Source organism: Somniosus microcephalus, chromosome 11 (assembly GCF_052327205.1).
Source record: "Somniosus microcephalus isolate GS21.2 chromosome 11, FLI_Smic_1.0, whole genome shotgun sequence".
In the NCBI taxonomy this organism is placed as follows: domain Eukaryota; kingdom Metazoa; phylum Chordata; class Chondrichthyes; order Squaliformes; family Somniosidae; genus Somniosus; species Somniosus microcephalus.
The window spans coordinates 143,834,308-143,851,668 of record NC_140997.1 but is presented as its reverse complement, the minus strand read 5'-3'; the positions used below and the strand labels follow the sequence as shown (position 1 = coordinate 143,851,668).

The following is a 17,361-nucleotide window of genomic DNA, read 5'->3' as shown; positions in this document are numbered from 1 at the left end:
TCCGCCCTTTCATCAGACCCTATGTTCCCCGGCATCTCTGGGAGGTTATTTGTGTCCTCCTTTGTGAAGACAGAACCAAAATATGTATTTAGTTGGTCAGCCATTTCTTTGTTCCCCATTATAAATTCCCCCGATTCTGACTGCAAGGGACCTACGCTTGACTTCACCAATCTTTTTCTCTTCACATATCTATAAAAGCTTTTACAGTCAGATTTTATGTTCTCTGCAAGCTTACTCTCATATTCTATTTTCCCTTTCTTAATTAATCCCTTTGTCCTCCTTTGTTGAATCCTAAACTGCTCCCAATCCTCAGGATTATTGCTTTTTCTGGCCAATTTATATGCCCTCTCCTTGGACCTTATGCTATCCCTAATTTCCCTTGTTAGCCACGGTTGGGTCACCTTTTTTGTTTTATTTTTATGCCAAACTGGGATGAACAAATTCTGTAGTTCATCCATTCGGTCTTTGAATGTTTGCCATTGCCTATCCACCGTCAACCCTTTGAGTGCCATTCCCCAATCAATCCTACCCAACTCGCTCCTCAGACCATCATAGTTTCCTTTATTTAAATTGAGGACCCTAGTCTCCGAGTCAACTACTTCATTCTCCATCTTAATGAAGAATTCGATCATATTATGATCGCTCTGACCCAAGGGGCCTCTTACAACAAGATTGCTAATTAATCCTTTCTCATTACATAATGCCCAGTCTGAGATGGCCTGATCTCTGGTTGGTTCCTCGACATATTGGTCCAGGAAACCATCCCGTAAACACTCCAGGAATTCCTCCTCCACAGTATTGTTACTCATTTGGTTGGCCCAATCTATGTGTAGATTAAAGTCACCCATGATGACTGCTGTGCCCTTATTGCACGCTTCTTTAATTTCTCTTTTAATGCCATCCCCAATCTCCGCCTTACTGTTTGGAGGTCTATAAACCACTCCCACTAACGTTTTTTTCCCCTTAGTATTTCTCAATTCTACCCATACAGATTCCACCTCATCAGAGCTAATATCCTTCATTACAATTGTGTTAATCGCTTCTTTAACCAGTAATGCTACCCCACCTCCCTTTCCTTTTTGCCTATCTTTCCTGAATATCGAATACCCCTGGATGTTGAGTTCCCAGTCCTGGCCTTCCTTGAGCCACGTTTCCGTAATCCCAACCAAATCGTATTTGTTTACTTCTATTTGCGCAGCCAATTCATCCACCTTATTACAAATGCTCCTCGCATTAAGACACAAACCCTTCAGGCTTGTTTTTTTAACGCTCTTAGACCGGGCGGACCGTACCTCCGTTGTCGGAGGGGGTACACTGGTCCTGGTCCTGGTCCTGGTCCCCGCCTGCCTAGCGGGACCTGCTAGCATTCTCCTACCACCCCATTGTCCACCCCTACTTGCTGCCAGAGCTCCTCAAAACCCGGAGCTGTGGTCTGCTGTCTTGGGATCTCTAGTTCCCTAGCCAGCCTTTCCCTGGGTGTTGCCTGTGGGGCGGTTTGATTTGGGCTGCTGGTACTGTCCGACTGACCTGCCTTTGGGCCGATCAGGCAAATCATCCCCCTTGCTCCTTTTAAAGCCATGTTAAAGCTTTCTACCTCTGCCCTACAGGGGCCACGATCTGCTTCACTAAACCTTTGGTCGCAGGCCAGCTTATAAGCTGCTGTAACTTCTGAGATGAGGCGGACATTCTCTTCCCGCAGTCTCATCTCGCTATCTCTGGCCTCAGTGGCTTCCTGCACAAGGCGCTCTATCTCTGCCTGGCATTTTTCCAACTCTGACTCCCGATTCTTGGCCTCTGTCACCTGCTCCTGCTTCCTCATCTCACCCTTCTTAACCCAGCCACCTATGCTATAATAGGTCAGCTTACATGCTGCCGCTAACATCTGCAGGGCTACCCACAGACTGAAAGCAAGAAAAGCAATAGCTGATGCTTTCTCCAGATCCAGACCACTCATCATATCAAAAACTGCCTCCAGTCCTGCCGCGGTCGCCAACTTGTAGGGGGGCATCTTTTTCGGGGTTTACGATAATTTACCTTCCTTTACGTGGTTTACTGTAATTTACCTGGTCAAGCAGCTTTTTGCCACTGCACCTCTGACCAATCCCAAACAGCAGTTTCGAATCGCTAAACCCCACCTTCCAGTTCAGACTGGAGGACTTATAATTAATGATATATTAAAAACAGACAACTGCTCTGGATGTGAGAAAATCAACTTTTATTACACTGAAGAAAGCTACACCACACGATTTTAGTAATCACTGTACAATTGCTTAAATGGGGGAAGACAGATGGCAAAAACGAGGGATAAATGGCTACAATGTTAATTAAACAATCTTAGCAATTTCCCTTAAATTACCACCCCCCCTTTAACTCCTTACTAGATTGCCTTGCTGAGGAGTCAGAAACCTGCTCACCTGTGGTCCAAGGAAGTAAGAGAGAGATAGCTTCTCAGGAGCTATCTTTATATCCTGCCAGCTCCTGCTGTTTTGCGCTGAAAGGGTCTGTGTGCAAAATTCGCGCCGAAAAGTCCGAATATACAAGAGAAAGACCATGATTGGCTGACTCAAATGGCCTTGGAGTGGTTTGAATGTGTCTGCATTCTGGGGCCGAAATGTTCCCGCCCACATCCGGAGCTCCCTGGTCTGAACAAAAGGGAGTAATGGGTGATTCAAAAACTCATCCATACTGATCTGTCCCCTATCAAAGTCTTTTCCGTAGTTTTGATGTGTCTCATTGTGTGTGTAAGGGGTTTTCAATGGGCTGGATTGCTGTGTAAACAGAGCCCTTTGTTCTGCGGTTTAGCGTAACCGCAGCTAATCCTTTTATGTCAATAAGGTAGCAGTATCAATCGATCATCTCTGCAGTTTCTATAAGCAAACATCTTGTACTACAGGGTGATTGACAGCTCGGGCTTCCTTTGAATGCAAATGGCCTGTCTGTCTCTATTCCTGCTGAAAGTTCCGTTCCTGTTCAGCCATTTTTATGCCCCTTTGCAATTTATACAGTTCGCAACTCAAAGGTACCATTTTAATCTTAAAGTCCTGATGTTGAGACAATTCAAATCACGCAATTGTTCGTCCACGATGTGGACCAATATTTTCCAATCTTCAGGGATTTAGGGGATTTTTGCGAACCCCTACAATCTTGAGACTTCTATCAATTCCCTCCTCAACCTCTTTTACAGAGAATAAAGTCCCAGGATAGACGATTTTTCCACATAATTAAAAAGAAAGCTACAGGTCCAGGATGCATAGAATCTCTGGGAGGCTGGCTCTGATTGCTTGCCTCTCTTCCATGGCCTTCTGCATGCCCTGGTGACCTTGGAGAGAGATCACACGGTGCCCAGTGGTACGCTTGAAGCCTTCCATGACCGGTGGGCACCACTGGATATGGGTTTTCTTATTGAAGGTCAAAATAGCACTGCAATGTAATATTTTCGTTTTTCGCGGGCCAACTGTGTTAGCGGCACCCGCCTCTCGTGGAGAGTGTGGATGCACAAAAGGCCCAAGTCAGAGGAACGGAGAGTTCAGAAGGGAGGGTTGTAGGGCTGGGTCAAGTTATAGAAATGGGGGGGCGGGGGTGCCGAGGCCATGAAGAGGCCAGTCTCTTTCCTGCTTTTACATTTCAAAGCTTGCTGTCATTTCTCTCATTCTCACTTCTACCTAAACTCATGACCTTGCGGTTATCTGGATTGAATTGCATCTCCCACCTCTCTGATCATTGTCCAGCATCTTTTTGGATTGTCACACTTACAGCTCCTCCCCACCGCCACTGGTAAACATCCCTCTGTTCTCTTCTCTTGCTCCTGATATATTTAAAGAATGCCCTGTTAATGTCCTTTATATTTTCTGCCATAATCCTCTCTTGCTCCCTCTTTGCACCTCTTATCAGTTTATTGACGTTCTTCTGGTTCATTTTCTAGCTCTCCCTATCCTCTTCCTTCCTTGTACATTGCCTAGTTTTATACTCCCTTTCTTGCTCTTTCATATCTTCCATGACTTCCAGTTTTATCCATGTCAGATTTGCTCTCCTGAGAAATGCATCCTGTGGTGTGCTACTGGGACACACCAGGTCAGAAAGGTCCCAACTTACATAGGAAAAACAAAGAAAGACTTGCATTTATATAGCGCCATTCATAATCTCAGGACATCCCCAAGTGCTTTACAGCCAATGAAGCACTTTTGAAGTGTAGTCGCTGTTGTAATGTAGGAAACGCAACAGCCAATTTGTGCACAGCAAGCTCCCACAAACAGCAATGAAATAAATGACCAAGTAAACTGTTTTAGTGATGTTGGTTGAGGGATAAATGTTGGCCAGGATATGGGGAGAACTCCCATGCTTTTCTTTTAATAGCATCGTGGGATCATTTACGTCCAATTGAGAGGACAGAATGGGTCTCAGTTTAACATCTCATCCGAAAGACAATGCCACTGACAGTGCAACACTCCCTCAGTACTGCACTGAAGTGACAGCCTGAACTATACGCTCAAGTCTCTGGAGTGGGGCTTGAACCCACAACCTTCTGACTCAAAGGCGAGAGTGCTACCCACTGAGCCATGGCTGACACCTAAGTAAGGAATACAGCATGGGTCTATTAACAAGTAAAGTTCCCATGCACCGTCCCATCAAGCAATTCCAGGTTAGATGGAGCACAGGTTAGATGCTAGGTCAAGCTCCCTCTACATTGCCTTGATGATATTTCTTCACCACAAGTTCAGAAGAACCCCCCAGCCACACCAGAGTGACATTTCTATCTCCCACACCAGCCACCTTCGTGACCTTCCCGAGTAAGGTTTCCATTCTGATATATCCTCAGTTGTTGCTGTGGGCTTGTGGCCATTTGGAACAGGATTGAAACTGCCCTGTCGAGCGGCAAGGAGAGGGGTTTGGCTCTTTACCAGTTTGAGCTGAACGCAAACCCTGACCTAAGATTTTAAACCCATGCCCCATCTGCCCTCTCAGGTGGACGCAAAAGATCCCGTGGCGCTACAAAGTATTTACAGCACAGAAACCAGCCATTTGGCCCAACGGGTCCATGCTGGTGTTGATGCTCCACACGAGCCTCCTCCCACCCTTCTTCATCTAACACCATCAATATATCCTGCTATTCCTTTCTCCCTCATGTGCTTATCTAGCTTTCCCTTAAATGCACTATTTGATGAAGAGCAGGGGAGGTCTCCCCAGTGTCCTGGCCAATATTTATTCCTCAACCAACATCATCTAAACAGATTATCTGGTCATTTATTTCATTGCTGTTTGTGGGATCTTGCTGTGTGCAAATTAGCTTCCACATTTCCTGCATTACAAGAGTGACTACACTTTAAAAGTACTTCATTGGCTGTAAAGCAGTGTGGGACATCTGCTTTTAGGTCCCTGTGATAACAATTCTGTTTTGATAGATGATAGAATGTACTTTGCGTAAAAGGGCCTGGTTTGATTTGGGCGTCCCCGATTATACATGTGATGTGGATGAGTACAATGATCTCTTTCAATTCACACTGATCATTTCCTGTATTTTTGTTTCAGTAACACTGAACCTGGAGAACAGTATGGACACATGACCCCCGAGTCGGTATCTACAGCTGCAGGTAAAGCCTAGGTCTGAAATAAGTGGAAGTATTAAAGGGTCGCTGCGAGTGGCACTCATGGGGAAACACGCCTGTGGAGATCGTGGGCATGCAGTGGGTAATTTCCCGTGAACGCCACTTTCTGCTGGGTATCCCGGATAATGCAATTAACCCTTCTGCAGAACAGAATACAAGGACATTCACAGGAAAGGTGTAGTGAAGTATTTCCATGTTACTTTTAACCAGTTTAATGTGGAACCTGAGCTATCGTAAACCAATTTTAGAGGAGCATCATCTTCAAGGGAAGATCACAAAGGTGTGGGGGATGGAAATGTGACGCTGGTGTGTTCTTGGCGGTGGTGAGGTTAAGGTATATTGTTGGGGCAATGTAGAAGGAGCTTTACCTATCACCTAAACTACCACAACAACAACTTGCATTTATATAACGCCTTTAATGTAGTATTACGTCTCAAGGAGCATAATCAAACAAAATTTGACACTGAGCTACAAAAAGAGATATTAGGACAGGTAACCAAAAACTTGGTCAAAGAGGTAGGTTTTAAGCAGCGTCTTAAAGGAGGAAAGAGGTGGAGAGGCGGAGAGGTTTAGGGAGGAATTCCAGAGCTTGGGCCCTAGACGGCTGAAGGCTCAATGGCCAGTGAGGGGCGGCGGAGGAAATCGGGGATGCACAAGAGGCCAGAATTGGAGGAGAGTAGAATTCTCGGTAGGTACTTCTTCATTTGGTGTGAAAGAAGAGCTGTCTGTATTTTGCCCCAACAACCCCTCGTGCAAGTGATTAAATGATGTGCTTCGATGGAATCATGCCCTCTGTTTGTGCTCAAATAGAATAAAGGTTTGGCAAGTGTAGCTCTCCCTGGTTTAGAGTGTAAGATTAGGCTCACAGGCCACACACAGATTACCCAAAGGGTTTTAGCAGTTGCAAGGCTTTTATTAAAGAGCTACACTTTTAAAGCATAATCAGATATTACATGTGGTTTAAGCTGAGTATAATAGACATACAACTTATGACAGTAGAGAGCGATCTACGACTCCCAAATCGGAATGCCACGACCGGACGGATGGGGAGGCAGTATGGTGGTCTCGGATTGGGTGGATTCCTGCAGTCTGCTGCAGCGGTCACTTCCGTTGGGTCATCCCTCGAGCTGTTGGAGGTGTTAGGCCGTCAGCCACCTCAGAGGCTAAACTTGACCAAGGTGTTAGGCCGTAGCCACCTCGGGGAAGCCTTCGCCCCTAACTGCCTGATTTCCTCTCTCGGTTGTCTATATTTATAGTTATTTCGGTGGGCTGGTAATCACCTGGTGTCAGTCATTTGATCCCCCATCCTATTGTCCAATTGCGGAGATATGGTGTTAACTACTTTGTCTGTCTGGAGTTTGTTTTTATAAAAGGGTGAGGAATTACTCCGATGTGGAGGGAGCTCCTTTTGGTTGTTAATGTCGGGAGTAAGGAGGCCAGGTGTTCCCAGAAGCAAATGCTCAGATCAGCAAGTGAAGTCTTGGGGATAATGTGGAAAACCTACTCTGGCTGCACGCTGGCCTTCTCAGTACATCGATGGTTTAACCCAAGCCTGTAAACTATTGCAGATAAACAAGAGCAAAGATCCAAGAGGAACTGGTGAAGTTGCAACACTCTTTGAATGTAGAGAGGATCAGCAGGAAGAAGAGGTCATGTTTTCTGGTACAGCCAGCTGATGAGCTGTCGCGCGATGTGGCTTGGCCTGTTGAGGAAGCACATCCCGTCGCTTTCTCCTGTATTAAACAGCTTGCCAGCAATACCTCTCCATAAAAACTGTGCTCTAGATGTTAAAGTGAAGGGGCAATTCTGCAATCTCGCTCTCCCGGGGCGGGCAGGGGCGGGTGGAGGGGCCTTGCTCCTGGGGTCCGTGGGTCAGAGATAGGGATACAATGTAATTGGCCCAATTCTCCGACCCCCCCCCCCCACCAAGAACAGACCCTGCTGGAAGTGTGGGATCATTCCTCTCTTTCTTGTTCCACACAGTGCACCAAGAGGATGGGCTGACGGCTTATCCCCACGTTGTTGCCAACAATGCTCAGGACCAGTCACGGATTAACTTGCGACTCGATTATATTTTCCTCCTGCTCTCCCTAACAGGAGCTCCAGGCCTCTGCTGGGTTTTTCTTATTCATTCTTGGCAAGATCACCATTTATTGTCCATTCCTAGTTGCTTTGTTGCATGCAACTGAGTGGCTTGTATGGTCACTCAGAGGACAATTAAGAGTCAACCATGTTGGTGTGGGACTGGAGTCACATATAGGCCAGCCTGGGTAAGGACGGTAGGTTTCTTTCCCTAAAGGACATTAGGGAACTAGTTGGGTTTTTACAATAATCCAACAGCATTACAGTCACTTTTACTGATGCCAGTCTATTTTATTTCCAGATTTTTTTTTTAACTGAATTTAAATTCTCAAACTGCCATGGTGGGATTTGAACTCGTGTTCTCTGGATGAATAGTCCAGGCCTCTAGATTACTGGTCCATTGTGGCTTGGGTCAGGACTTTACCATAAGGCCAATCATGGTCACAATCCTACATCCTGCCACTTCAGTGTGCATCGTTGTGAGACTCCAGCACACCTTGTGCTAACTTGAGCTAAAAATAAAATTAAAACGATTCAATCACCATTAGGCCCTCCAATGCTACCTACTATAGAGGGTCACCAGCTCCAGTTCTCTCTTGGGGGTGAGTGTATCTGTGCTGTTTGGTAGCCTACACGAGGATAGGATGGCACAAAGTCCCTGGGCCAAACGGATACACTTCAAAGCAATACCAGGCCTTTAACAAGTGCAGAGAAAGATGTGCAAAAAGCCCCTTGTCTGGTTTCAAGCAACTTGTAGGCACAGCATTGATGTTGCAAGATCTGTTCAGAGGTCCGCAAGTGGGTGACTCATACACGAGGGAGAAAGGAACGAAGGATATGCTGATAGGGTTAGATGAAGTAAATAGAGTGGGAGGAGGCTCGTGTGGGGCAGACAAGTTGGGCCGAGTGGCCTGTTTCTGTGCTGTTAATTCTATGTAACATACGGTGATGGTGAAAGACTGGTGAATTTTAAAGGGCTATTGCATCTCTTTAATGACTGGTCATATTTGTTTCATGAAGGAGGCTGCCACAGTGCAAACTGTTCCATCAACTGATTAATAACAGCAAACGCTTTCTGCTTTGCAGCTTACCCTGGAGCCCCACAGGATGAGGAATATGCGTCAGCACCACCAGCTGATATGCTGGATGACGTGGTTGGGTATGAAGGGACCACAGCAGGTGGCGGTAAGTAAGAAACACCAGTTCAGAGGGGTTGTTGGTTAAATGAGAATGCAACGGCTTGCGCACCACTGCAAACATGGACCTTGCGACACCAAGATGCATCGAGCCAGGGAATCTTAACGGCTTCACTCAAGGAGTGGGGTCGGATACTGACTCCATATTTTGCACCGCAACTTTCCTGTTGGTGCCGCATGGAAACCACCTTGCACTGACGCTGAGGTTGTGGGTTAAATGGGTCCAGAAACTGCTGAAACCGACGACAGAGGCTGACCCAGCAATAGGCAGCTGAGGGATTGACAGCAGTACTGCCCATTCACATTGAGTAGGGGAAGAAAGAAAGAAAGACTTGCATTTATATAGCGCCTTTCGCGAGCTCAGGACGTCCCAAAGCGCTGTATCAGCCAATGAAGTACTATTTGAAGTGTAGTCACTGTTCTAACGTAGGAAACGCAACAGCCGAAGCCTAGTGCTTTACATTTAGTGCCGGTGCAGTGCGAAGGACTAGGCCACACCTGGGGTGGGGGTAGAAAAAACAGACTTGTATCGATAAAACCCATCACCATGTCTCTCAAATATATGAAAGTGCTTCACACACAGTTAATTACTTTGGTGGAATAAGGTACTCCCTGGCATATAGGTGAAAGCAGCGGCCATTTTGCCACCTTGAGGTCCTACACACGGCAATGGAGGAATGGTCAACCTGTGTATGCTGGTGTTGGTTGAGGGGGAATTGTTGGCCAGGGCACTACGGGAACTCCCAGCTCCTCTTCGAATGTCACGGGATCTTTTATCTCCACCTGAAGCAATGGAATAGGCAGACGAGACCTCTCCTTAGCGTTGCATCTGACGTACGGCATCTCTGACAGTGCAGCACTCACTTAGTACTGCACTGGAATGTCTGCCTAGATTGTGTGGCCATTCTCGGAGTGGGGTTTCTGACTCAGAGGCTACAGGCTATTAACTGAGCCAAGTTGATGCACTGTGGCCAAATATACAGTGCAATTGGGGCATCAATGTGCCTTTCCCTTTAACATAATGCTCCCTCCTCTCCTGAACCCAGTGACTCCTTGCTGCAGCACTGGTAGTCCTCCAGTACCTTGCCCAAGTGGCTATTCCTCAGCTGTGAGCCTCGACATTGAGTATCACCAGGCACCCAATCCTTTTTGCACCCAAAGGTCCACACATGCGCACTTCCCAGCAGGAGTAACTGGATATCTGTCTAGAGCGGGCACCCTGTCCCCTACTTGAACCCCCTCCCTACAGAACCCAGGTGCATTGAATCTAGTTTCAGTGCTTCAACTGAGATGAGCACAGAGAGGCAATAAAACTTAGGATTTTCCCGATCTGTGTGGCTCAGCCGCTCACTGCATCAACCAGCTGAGCTATCGGGGGGGGTGGGGTCGGGGGGGTGGGCGGGCGGGGTGGGGCAGTTGGCGGGCAACTTCAAGATGAATGCCTGAATTCTCCAACTGACAACCTAATGGCCTGCTTATTATTCACAGATGGAAGATTTGTTCCTCCACCGATTTCTATGGCAGAAGAAGCACGGAGGGATGAGCCTCATCCGCAGAGAGCGTGGAGGTGAGCTCTGAAATCTGGAAGGTTACAGTCGATCTTGCAGCACTTGAGTCCCCTTTCTAGCCCCGCAGCCCGCTGGGGAAACGTGGCCTTTTTTTGGCACTTCACCTGGCCGTCTGCTGTGGTCTTGCAGGGTTCCTAAAGCCTGAAGGGCAGCTCCTGGGGTAACTGGTGAAAGAAAGCAGCAGCAAGGTGCAGTGAACAACCTGAGACCTGTTGGCGCATTCACTGGGATGTCAGCTGTGGTAAACCACTGTTATACCTGTCTGTAAGTGTATGTGTATTCCACTAGGTACAGGTCTGGACATGCCTCGGCTGACTCCTCCCACTATTCCAGGTATATAAGTGACTACCTCCCAGTCCCTTAGTATTCTGGACGGGTCGACCACTCGAGACAAGACCTTCATTCTTTAGTTAATAAAAGCCTGGTTGTTACTCGCTTAACCTCAGTCTTTTGAGTAATTGATGGCGCATCAATTTTATTAACTAAATTTTTTATAATGGAGAAGATCCTCACACCAGCATGCCTGGACCTGGACAGTCGGGAAGCGGACGCTTCCACCAAGTTTGCTCACTGGCTCATGTGCTTCGAGACATTCCTGACTGCCTCCACTGCGGTCGTAACGGATGCGAACAAACTGTCTGTCCTGATCTTCAAGGTGAACCACCAAGTGTACTCAGTCATCCGGGACGCAACCTCGTACACAGCCGCCCTCCAGCTCCTCAAGACCAAGTACACGCGCCCTGTGAACGAAGTATACGCCAGGCACCTACTGGGGAGTCGCAAGCAACAACCTGGGGAATCGACTGAGGAATACCTCCAAGCTCTGTCCGTGCTTGGCCGGGCCTGTGGGTGTAAGGCGGTAACGCCCACTACGTACACGGAGGAACTGATCCGGGATGCCTTCGTAGCGGGCCACAGGTCCAACTACACCCGACAGCGACTGCTGGAGCAGAGTGACCTCACCCTCGACAAAGCCTCTGAAATTGCACTAACGCTGGACGCAGCCTACCGGGGCATGGATGCCTACTCCTCTGCACCGTGGACGCCGCGGGGAACGACAACCTGGGACACGGTAGGACAGCCCCATAGCACCGTGCCACCCCAGCCACAGCCCAACGACGGCCCAACTACCGCAGCAGCGTCCCAAAGCCAGACAGCAGTATCCCAAGGCCAGAAATGCTACTTCTGTGGCCAGGCCAAACACCCCAGAGTGCGCTGCCCGGCGAAGAATGCGACCTGCTCGGGCTGCGGGAAAAAGGGACACTACGCCAGCGTCTGCAAGGCCAAAGCCACCCCGAACGCCAGCAGCGCCGCGTGTGGGCCGTGCGAGCCGCCATCTTGGGCCCCCAACAGCGCCGCGTGTGGGCCGTGCGGGCCGCCATCTTGGGCCTCCCCAGCCATGTGCGAACCACCGCAGCAGCAGCCATCTTGGACGACTCCAGCCACATGGGAATCATGGACGCCGCCATCTTGGACACCAGCCGGGACGCAGCAGGTCACCAACCCGCCCCCATCTGATACCTGCAGCAACACACCGACCCCTACGCTGGCCTCTGTTACGCTGGACCAAACGAGACCGCACCAACTAGCTCAGTCCAAAATGGACGTTAAGGTAAACGGCCATGCAATAAACTGCCTTTTTGACTCCGGGAGCACAGAGAGCTTCATCCACCCCGACACGGTGCGGCGTTGCTCTCTCCCAGTCCTGCCTGCGCACCAGCGGATTTCTATGGCCTCCGAGTCCCAGTCAGCGGACATTGGCGGCTACTGCGTGGTGACACTAGCAGTAGACGGGACTGTGTTCAATAATTTTAAACTCCTGGTCCTGCCCGACCTCTGCGCTGCCGTTCTACTGGGGTTGGATTTCCAGTGCCACCTCAAAAGCGTTACGATGGCGTACGGTGGCCCCCTCCCCCCACTCACAGTCCGCAGCCAGCAGCCTCCAAATTGCCCGCCGCGCACCAGATGCAACCTCTCCACACTCAGAGTCCCACCCCCCCCACTGTTTGCTAACCTCACCCCCGACTGTAAGCCCATCGCCACAAAGGGCAGGCGATACAGTGCCGGGGACAGGGTTTTCATCAAAAGCGAAGTGGAGCGGCTCCTGAAGGAGGGGATTATTGAGGGCAGCTCCAGCCCCTGGCGAGCCCAGGTTGTGGTCGTTAAGACCGGCGAAAAACAACGCCTAGTCATCGACTACAGCCAAACAATAAACCGCTACACCCTGCTGGACGCCTACCCACTCCCCCGCATAGCTGACATGGTCAACCTGATCGCGCAGTACCGCGTCTTTTCGACCATTGACCTGAAATCAGCGTACCACCAGCTCCCCATCCGCCCTGAAGACCGCCAGTATACTGCTTTTGAGGCAAACGGCCGCCTCTATCACTTCCTTAGGGTTCCCTTTGGCGTTACCAACGGGGTCTCCGTCTTCCAAAGGGAGATGGACCGGATGGTCGATCAAAACGCGCTGCAGGCCACTTTCCCTTACCTAGACAATGTGACCATCTGCGGCCATGACCTGCAGGACCATGACGCAAACCTCGAGAAATTCCTCCACACCGCCCAACTCCTGAACCTGACATATAACAAAGAGAAGTGCATATTCCGCACAGACCGCCTCGCCATCCTTGGCTGTGTTGTGGAACACGGGGTCATCGGTCCCGACCCGGACCGGATGCGTCCCCTTATGGAACTCCCACTGCCCCACTGCCTAAAAGCTCTGAAGAGGTGCCTAGGGTTTTTTTCCTACTACGCTCAATGGGTCCCCTACTATGCAGACAAAGCCCGTCTGCTGATCAAGTCCACCTCTTTTCCCCTGACGGCAGAGGCCCGCTTGGCCTTCCACCGTATCAAGGAGGACATTGCCAAAGCCACCATGCACGCAGTGGACGAATCCATCCCCTTCCAGGTGGAAAGCGACGCGTCCGACTTTGCCCTGGCCGCCACCCTTAATCAGGCGGGGAGACCTGTGGCGGCCTTCTCACGAACCCTCCAGGGCCCGGAGACCAGACACTCCGCGGTCGAGAAGGAGGCCCAGGCCATTGTGGAGGCTGTGCGCCATTGGAGGCACTACCTGGCCGGAAAACGATTTACCCTGCTCACTGACCAGCGTTCAGTTGCTTTTATGTTCAACAACAAGCAGAGGGGCAAAATCAAAAATGACAAGATCTTGAGGTGGAGAATCGAACTTTCCACCTACAATTACGAGATCTTGTACCGGCCTGGGAAGCTCAATGAACCCCCAGATGCCCTATCGCGTGGCACCTGCGCCAGCGCGCAGATCGATAGGCTGAGGGCCCTCCACAATGACCTCTGCCACCTGGGGGTCACCAGGTTCTTCCACTTCATCAAGGCCCGCAACCTGCCTTACTCCATCGAGGAGGTCAGGACCATGACCAAGAACTGCCAAGTCTGCGCTGAGTGCAAACCGCACTTTTATAGACCAGACAGAGCCCACCTGATAAAAGCCACTCGCCCTTTCGAACGCCTGAGCGTCGATTTTAAAGGGCCTCTCCCCTCCTCCGACCGCAATGTGTACTTCCTCAACATCATTGACGAGTACTCCCGTTTCCCATTCGCTATCCCCTGCCCGGACATGACCAGTGCCACGGTCATTAAATGTCTCAACAGCCTCTTCACCCTGTTCGGTTTCCCCAGCTATATCCATAGCGACCGGGGCTCATCGTTTATGAGCGACGAACTCTGCCAGTACCTGCTCGCTAGGGGTATAGCCACAAGCAGGACCACCAGTTACAACCCCCGGGGGAACGGACAGGTGGAAAAAGAGAATGCAACAGTTTGGAAGGCCGACCTACTAGCCTTAAAGTCTAGGGGCCTTCCGACCTCCCGCTGGCAGGAGGTGCTCCCCGATGCGCTCCATTCGATTCGGTCACTGCTCTGCACTGCCACCAATGCCACCCCTCACGAGAAAATGTTTGTCTTCCCAAGGAAGTCCACATCGGGGACATCGTTACCGCCATGGCTGACGTCCCCAGGGCCGGTACTACTGAGAAGACACGTGAGGACCAATAAAACGGACCCCCTGGTCGAGAGGGTCGACCTCCTCCACGCCAACCCCCAGTACGCTTACATTGCGTACCCGGACGGGCGGGAGGACACAGTCTCCATACGAGACCTCGCACCCTCGGGGACCGCTGTAACCCACTACCCATTACCACCCCCCCCCCCCCCACGACCCGATATCCAACCCCAGCAGCTGGCACGCCTGAGCCCGTCACCCACGAGGACTACACTCCAGTGCACCAGCCTACACGGGACGCGACGCCGGAAGCTCCACCACCCCTGCCGTCGCCACGCCGATCACAGCGGCAGATAAGACCTCCGGAGAGACTGCAATACACGAACTTTTAAATACACTTCACCCCGCCGGACTCATTTTTAAACAAGGGGTGAATGTGGTAAACCACTGTTATACCTGTCTGTAAGTGTATGTGTATTCCACTAGGTACAGGTCTGGACATGCCTCGGCTGACTCCTCCCACTATTCCAGGTATATAAGTGACTACCTCCCAGTCCCTTAGTATTCTGGACGGGTCGACCACTCGAGACAAGACCTTCATTCTTTAGTTAATAAAAGCCTGGTTGTTACTCGCTTAACCTCAGTCTTTTGAGTAATTGATGGCGCATCATCAGCAAATTGAAGTCAAAGGCAACTCAATCCGCTGTCTGATTCACCTAGCGGGTGAGCCAGTGAATGAGAGCACAGGGAAAAGCTCCTGGTTCTGATTCACTCCACCCCCCTGACCTTTCATTGGCGGGCTTGTGGGCCAGCTGATGAACGTCGGAGTGAGTTGCTTTAGTTTGTCTGCTGAGGTCAGGAGCAGGTATGGACTGGTACACTGCATCTCTGCTTTAAGTATCAAAAACCAGCAGCAGGTTGGAGAGGAGTAAGAAGGAACTTGCATCTATAGAGCGCCTTTCACGTTCTCGGGATGTCTGAAAACGCTTCCCAGCCACTGAATTACTTTGAGGTGTAGTCACTGTTCCGTAGGCAAACGCAGCAGCCAATTTGTGCACAGCAAGGTCCCACAAACCGGAAATGACCGGATAATCTGTTTGTAGTCATGTTGTTTGAAGGATAAATGTTGACCAGGACAGCAGGACTCCTGCTCCTCTTCACAAAATGCCATGGGATTTTTTTTTTTAATTTACATCCACCTGAGAGGGCAGACGGGGCCTCGGTTTAATGTCTCAGCCGAGAGATGGCATCTCCCACAATACAGCACTCCCTCAGTACTGCACTGAGGTGTCAGCCTAGATTATGTGCTCAAGTCTCTGGAGTGGGGCTTCCACCCACAACCTTCTGACTTGGAGGCAAGGATGCTACCACTGTCACTATAGTTACAAGTAGTTGTTTAGAGCCCTGCAGTTAAAACGCATTTCACTTAAATTTTTAACCTAGTCTGTAATGAATCCCTCAAGCCTGTTTTTTAATCTTTGCTAATTCTGACTTTGGGCTTTTGGTATGAGTGTGCTCGTGTCATGATTAATTATTCAGTCCCCATTTTATATTTTGCAACCTGTCTCTATTTAAATATCGGGTATGTGTCTTAACATGTCCATCACATTTGAAAATGTCAAACATGCAAAGTGTAGGTCACACTTGCATCCGATTGGCTCAAATATCCTATTCATAAAACAAAAATGAATTATAACTGAACCATCCTAATAAGCATCTCCTAAACAGAGAGAGAGAAAAGTCAAGTTTCCTTGCTGGCCTCTCCCCCCCAAGGGAGGTTCCACTCATACCAAACGTCCATGAGCTAATTGACCTCAGGGTGTGCCTATTTAGAGAATACTCAGGATTGGGCTTCTAAGCACGAGGGACGGGGATTCCGGGAAATTAAAGGACTGAAATCAGCATGTCTCTGTGTATAAAAGAATGAGCCAACATTTATAAAGCGCCTTTCATGACCTCAGGACATCCCAAAGTGCTTTACAGCCAATAAAGTACTTTTGAAGTGTAGACCCTGTTGTAATGTAGGGCAACGCGGCAACCAATTTGCGCACAGCAAAGTCCCACAAACAGCAATGAAATAAATGACTAGGTAAACTGTTTTAGTGATGTTGGTTGAGGGATAAATGTTGGCCAGGATACCAGGGAGAACTCCACTGCCCTTCTTTGAATAGCGTTGTGGGATCTTTTATGCCCACCTGAGAGGGCAGCCGGGGCCTCGGTTTAACGTCTCGTCTAAAAGACGGCACCTCCGGCAATGCAGCATTCCCTCAATACTGCACTGGAGTGCCAGCCTAGATTACGTGCTGTAGTCTCTGGAGTGGGGCTTGAACCCACAACCTTCTGACTCCGAAGCAAAAGTACGAAGGCAAACACCTAACACTGAATAACACGGTGCATGCACCGAGCAAGCTGTGGATTCAGCAGTGACTGTCGCTGAATTTGAAATTGGACAGCTCACTATCTTACCCTGGAAGTGGACCTCAATCTTTTTATAACAATGGCAGGAAGGTATGGCCCAGAATAGAGTGACTGGGCTCAGCACTAGCTCTGTGATGAGCTAGGAGTTCTGACGGAAAGGGTGGAGCAAGAACAGTACTAAGTGACAATTCAGCATCCCAAAATAAAAAGTGCTGTGAACTGCGTATCTTTTGGCCTGTCTGCTGAGAGATCTTGTGATACACTGGGGAGGAAGTAGGGACTTCCCTACCAGTCAGTGGTTTTTGATCTCGCCACATTGACAAACCATTCAGCACTGCTGCAGAGAAATGCGCTTCAACATGGCTAATGCCCCACTAAATCTACTCCTGCTCTTTTCTTTTGAGTAGTAGTATCTGGTGGAGTCCAAGGACTTTAAGGAATAGAAAATAAATTAGTGTTGGGCGTAGATTTCTTTATTTAAAGAGTAAGAAATGTTTGGAATAATCAACCAG

General features: G+C 49.3%; 1 protein-coding gene across 1 annotated transcript in view; it reads left to right on the top strand.

Annotated features, from left to right (window-relative positions):
* Positions 1 to 17,361, top strand: part of LOC147110928 (protein SSUH2 homolog) — a 117,151-nt gene that overhangs the window by 40,739 nt on the left and 59,051 nt on the right. The window contains exons 2-4 of the mRNA XM_086001342.1: positions 5,527 to 5,588; positions 8,772 to 8,870; positions 10,370 to 10,448. Of these exons, the coding sequence (XP_085857468.1) occupies positions 5,527 to 5,588; positions 8,772 to 8,870; positions 10,370 to 10,448 (240 nt within the window). The remainder of the gene's footprint in view (positions 1 to 5,526; positions 5,589 to 8,771; positions 8,871 to 10,369; positions 10,449 to 17,361) is intronic.